Source organism: Thermobia domestica, unplaced genomic scaffold (assembly GCF_964235325.1).
Source record: "Thermobia domestica unplaced genomic scaffold, izTheDome1.hap1.1 HAP1_SCAFFOLD_160, whole genome shotgun sequence".
NCBI classification, from domain to species: Eukaryota; Metazoa; Arthropoda; class Insecta; order Zygentoma; family Lepismatidae; genus Thermobia; species Thermobia domestica.
This window is the reverse complement of record NW_027655903.1, coordinates 169,088-174,996: the sequence shown is the minus strand read 5'-3', so window position 1 is coordinate 174,996 and position 5,909 is coordinate 169,088. Positions and strand designations below refer to the sequence as shown.

Sequence of the window (5,909 nt, the reverse complement as noted above, 5' to 3'; positions counted from 1 at the left end):
AGACTCGAATAATCAAAACAGAGACGCCTGAGATTACATCGTTTCTCCTACACAAATTGCCACACATAATGATAAACACACAAAAAGTCAATGAAAGAGAACGCGAACACAGTGGTCAGATTACTTTTTATGGTAACATCATCGCCCAGAATAAAGATATCCAGGCAGATAACCGCAGAGAGTCCTGTTCAGATAAAAGGACCAATCGCCGATAAATTGAAAATAAAGACTTTCGCAATCAGAATAATGCCACTGTACGTAAAACAACTGAAGTGAAGTAATTTTTATCAAAGTATATAGTTTGTTAACATAGGAAACAAACGAAATAAAGATAAAAATACAGTCATTGTTTATCAAAATGTAATAGTTTTGTATGTTTTTTAAAAAAAGTGTATGTTAGAAGAACTACTCTCGGTTAAATTGTTGGATGTAAATTTATCCGACAGAACACGGAAAGGACAAATAACAAGGTCCTTTGAGATGTGTGATCTGTTGGCGGAACATCCTCATTCTCATGCTTCTAGGGGACAGGTTATTATTATGGTAGCCAATGAGTAATTCATGGCAGGAAATATGAGTAGGAAGGCCGGTGCAGATCTATAAATTCAGCGTTTTTGATAATTTGAAGATATCTGCATACGGAAGTTAACTTTTAATCCTTTGAAATTCAAGGATCTCAAATTACAGTTTTTTAGTCTCTACCGCAATCATTAATTATTTTACCTTCCTTTCATAAACCCACGAGATAATGATCTTTGTATAAGTATGCAGCAGATCATTATTACGATGACGTTAGTACTGCTTTTTCAGTACTCTCTATGGCTCCCACACTATTCAAGTGGTAACCCACTGAAGGGCCAGTCACATATTTATACATGTGGCATCCCATCATAGGGCTTCTCATACATACTAGAAGTGACGCCCAACATAAGGGCTAAAGCATATTGCTAACAGCATGGGCAAAAGGATACCTGCCTTAAAGAACGAACAGAAGCACAATTATAGTTATTTTTGTGATGCCTAAATATCAGCATTGCTGAAAGTCCCTAGTGTCCAAGAACGTATCCTTCGTAGCAAATATTTAATCTTATGGAATTATTTTTAAGTGTTTTGAAATTATATCTTGATTTGTGTCTTGTTTTTGGATAACGGGGGAAAGAGATTTCGATCCCGGAAATTAAAGCATTAGCATTTAAGAGGTTTCTGAGTTATAAATGGTCATCACGAGAGCTCAATCAAAGAAATGGAGCAAGAATTTCGAGATTTTTGATCAAGCTCAATGCGATGATTTGAATAGGAACAACTTAAGAGATTTTGATCAATGCGATGATTTCAATGAGACAGTAACTCCGGAAAACTATGTTATCGTCAATATAATAGCAGAAGAGAGTAGGCATAATGAATCCGCTACAGAAATAACGCTAGTTTCAGAAAACAATAGTATGATGAATTTAGGTCAAACGGACGCAAAAGGTCCCAATGATGATCACCTGACGATCAGTGACGTCACTCACGGGAATGAAAATGTAAGAGACCGAGTTGTATGCAGTGTAGCCAACCGGGTATAGATGACATTAGTGATATAGCCGGTAACAGCGGAGTTACAACCACTACCGGAAGTACTAACGTGTGCCAGTGCAGATATTATCAATCATATTATTAATCTTTATTCAGTATTTATTTATTGCTCTAATTTCACTTTAGCGTAGGTTTGGCCATTTTATTTCAGGCGCTCATCCCATCCAAACCATTTTCTTACCAGTTGTGTCCAGTCACCCTTCAAAACGTTTAAAAAAAAAAAAAGCTACATCCCAACTCCCCTGCTCGTTTTCCTAACTTTCTGTCCTTTTTCACTTTCTTGTCCTTCATCCACTGACCGCCCGATAATGTTTCAAGTCGCCACCAACGAAGTTTCCTGTTTGTTTCTGTCTTCTGTTCAGTTTAAAAATGTTAAATAGTTTTCCAAACCAATAGGAAACGAGGGTGGGCTTGCATTTGAAAATTTGTAAATGTTTCTGAAAAACGAAAAAAGAGTGAACGGAGAGAACACAATGAAGAGGGACGCCAAACGATCAGTACAAAAAAGGAATGCGTCCATTCTCATTTTTTAAAGACAATTTATTAGTTTCATTAATAAAACTAGGAGTATTGTGTGTGAGTACTATATGACCAGTGACAGTGATTAGAAAAACAATGCAAAATAGTTAGTGATATAAACGTCTCATCGACAGAATCTGCATACGAATTTCAACATTGTGAATGTGAGTGATTGATAGACTGTGCTGAAGTAATTAGTGACATAATCGCCTCAGCGGCAGGATCTGGACATGAACATGAATGCATTGTGAATGTTTTCTGAGTTGTGCTAAATGTGAGTGATTTGTGTACTGAATGGACTACTTGGTGAAAACACTTGAGACTCATCGAGAGACCATGCGGAGAGGGCCGGTAAGATCAAACATATGTAAACTGTAATAACCTTTCATAATACAACGGCCAAAGACTATTAAGGGAATGTGACAACTATCAAAATAAAATAATAACCATTGGACTATTCCACTAATAAAAATTTACGTTAAAAAAATAATAACATTTGCAAATCTTGTTATCCACGTACTAGCTCACGTTTGTTCCTATTGATATATAAAATCTTAGCCGGGAAAATTTCTTATTTGTAATGTTTTCTTTTGCATTTGATTTTTTTTTTAAGTGGCTGACATGAAATTTTTCGAATTTCATTTTCACCTTTATTTCCCCCAGTCACATGCGTCACAACCGGAAGTACACATTCCGAGTTGCAGTTTGTGACTACCACAGATCTATCAAGGCTACTAAATGGACTGTTGGAGTCACTAATAGCGAAGCTTGAACAATTACATGAGAAGTTAAATGCAATGACAGAGTAATCAAATGATAAGTCTAATGAACAAATAAGCGCGAGAATTGACAGCTCGGTACGTGAAACAAACACTAAATTTGAAAAACTTCATGAGTCGATTGACTGTAAATAGGAGGCTTGATGTGTCAAACATCTTGTTACAAAATTAAATCGCTAGCACCAGCCAATGTACTCAGGCCTCATTAGAAGAGGTGAGCGAAAGGGTGACTGCAAATGAAGTAGCAATTAACTCCTGTATACATTGGGACAGAAATAGAGGGCTCTTTTTTCTGGAATTCTAAAAACCCTGTTCACCCCTCTGGACCTTCCTCTACTAGTCTTCGCAGCACGTGGTCAAGATATGTCATCCCCCCCTGGCTAAAAACCAATGTTGCCTCAATTCCTTTCCTTCTGTTTTCTTTTTCTTTCTTTCTGTTTTTAAATACTTGGTCAGTTTGCATGAGAAAATATATTGAGTGACAGCGTCTGTATACTTTGCGAGTGATTTGTTTTGTGTCTTTTCCATCCTTGTGTTCTTTATTTTATTCCATATTCTTTTTTTTTATTTCGTGTTTATTCTTATTTATTTCATTATATACTGGCGAACATATTCAGGCCATGGCTGATCGGTGAATCTTCGGGACATGAAGTGATGCCTGACGAGGTGCCTACTGCAAGTACTTTTGAGGAGAGAACGCCGAAGAAAAAGAGATCTATTATCGGGAAAGGAGGAAAGTTATGGAAGCAAACCATTCAAATTGTGCAGACTGTTAGACGTTTTGTTCGTGATATCGTGCAAAGTAACAGCGGTATGTTATATCATAAGAACATCCACAAATTAGTTAGTGAGGCAACGGGTGTCAGTGTGAATACAGTGAAGAGAGTTTCTCATTTGGACTTAGAGCAGTATGAAACTCCCACAAAAAGACATGTAGCTAGAACTAAATTTTCCTTTGATAAAATCGACGACTTTTGCAGGGACTTGTTGCCTCGTACAATATGTGAGTTTTATAAGAACGGAGAAGACCCCACAAGACAAAAACTGGCCCATGCTATGAAGCAAAAGACAGCCGGAACGGACTACGAGTTCCCATATAGCAGCAGAATACTAAGCAGACTTCTGCATAGCATGGGTTTCAAGTACAAGACTATTGGAAGGAAACTTGCCAGGGCAGAACCTTAGGAAGTTATCGTGTGGCGGTTTCGATATCTAGAGATGATCCAACAACTGAGACGGGAAGGCTATTGTGATTTGTACCTAGACGAGACTTGGAATGACACTAACACGTGTAAAATGAAGAACTGGTCTGACGACACTGAAAATTGTACAACTGCGACTTCCGGGGGAAAAGGAGAACGAATTGTCATTTTGCATTGTGGGGGACGGTCTGGTTTTCTTCAAGACGCGCTTTTCATGACCCACAAAATATGGTCGAAGCCCCTGCATACTTTCATGGAACAATGACTTCAGATACAGGGTGCGGTAGAACCGGCTAAGCAGTTTCTATCGATTACCGCGAAAGCTGCGGTGGGGGTAGGCAGATGCACGTGGTCTGCCTTTGTTCAATCGTTGACCCCATTTCAGTAGCTAACATGGTCTGGACCGGTGAACATCGTGGTTTTGCCGTTCGCGCTTATTATGAAAACAACAGATCTGTGATGTTTTGAGAGAAATGTTTCCGGGACGCCTCGTCTCTTTGAAGGGTGATGTCGAGTGGCCTGCGCGGTCACCAGATTTGTGACTACTTTCTTTGGGGATATCTGAAGGAAAAGGTTTTCAAAAGTCGCCCTCACACCCTACCAGAGTTAAAACAGCGGATTATTGACGAAGTGAATGCCATACCCCGTGATATGTGTGCAAGAGCTGCTCGAAACTTCAGGGATCGTCTACAACAATGTATCGATGCTAACGGTCGCCATCTTGAGGACATTATTTTCAAAACTAAATGAATGTTAAATGGTATATTGTACTAATTTAGAAAATAAAAACATTTTTTCTCTATATATATCCAGATTTACTTTTTATTGCTCCTTAAAACTGCTTGGTTGGTTCTGCCACATCCTGTATTTTTGAAAACTGGTTTTTAAATTCTGTTTTGATGCGTTTGGAGGAACCGAGTGTGACAGTCATTGACAATGCTTCGTACCACTCACGAATTATTGAGCCCAAGCCGAACTCTTCCTGGAACAAAGCATCCATTATCAAGTTTAATTATATGATGTATCATAATACTGAAGTCCCTAGTCCCGTGCCAATCAAACCAGTTCATCTCCAAATAATTAAACAAAAGGGAAGGCATGAAAAGCGCTTCGTTATTGACGAAATGGCTGCATCCCACGGGCATATAGTATTGAGACTTCCTCCGCATCATTGCATCTTGAATCCTATCGAGATGGTGTGGTCAGAAATTAAGCGAAATGTTGCGGCACAAAACCTCAAAGTACGAACTGTCAACGAACTACTGGAAATACTGCGATCTGCGTGTGGTAGTGTTGATAGAGAAAAATGGATTCACTATATAAGACATGTAGAAAAAAATCGAAGACAGTTATCGGGACCTACAGCATATCTTTGATGACGCGGACACTATCCCTTTCATAGTGGAAATTGAAGACTCCACATCAGAGAGTAAACAAACAAATTGACTCAGGATCGGAGTAAAAGATAATTAGTGTCGTCTTTATTTTCAAATAGAGTATTAATTTCTATTTTTCTATTTATTAATTTCCAGTATCTTCCAGCCAATCGTTTTCTAAAACTAGCAGATTCTTTCGACGCAGTAGGAGTGGGTTCTGTTCTTAATTGTGTTATTCAATTTTTAGTGTCGATTTAGAATCGTAACTAAATTGGAAGAAAATTAAATTCAGAAATAGTAAAATCCGTTAAAAAAAAATGCAGTAAAGGCGATAGGAATCACTCTTGTGTTATCTGTGCTTGAAATTGTCAAATGTAATAAACTCATGTTGATTGCTCTAGTCATAACTGCGTACAGCGTATTATATTTAAAAAAAAAAACTTATTTGCTTACGT

At 38.0% G+C, this 5,909-nt stretch overlaps 1 protein-coding gene across 1 annotated transcript; it reads left to right on the top strand.

Moving 5' to 3' along the window:
- The first annotated feature begins 4,977 nt into the window (after positions 1 to 4,977).
- LOC145676477 (uncharacterized) lies at positions 4,978 to 5,454 on the top strand. The gene has a single exon (XM_081747283.1). It carries the CDS (start codon positions 4,978 to 4,980, stop codon positions 5,452 to 5,454), a length of 477 nt encoding a protein of 158 aa, XP_081603409.1.
- Positions 5,455 to 5,909: the final 455 nt, after the last annotated feature.

What these genes read in the sequence shown, in the direction of transcription:
- LOC145676477 (XM_081747283.1), top strand. Translation starts at nt 4,978, where the DNA reads ATGCGTTTGGAGGAACCGAGTGTGACAGTCATTGACAATGCTTCGTAC.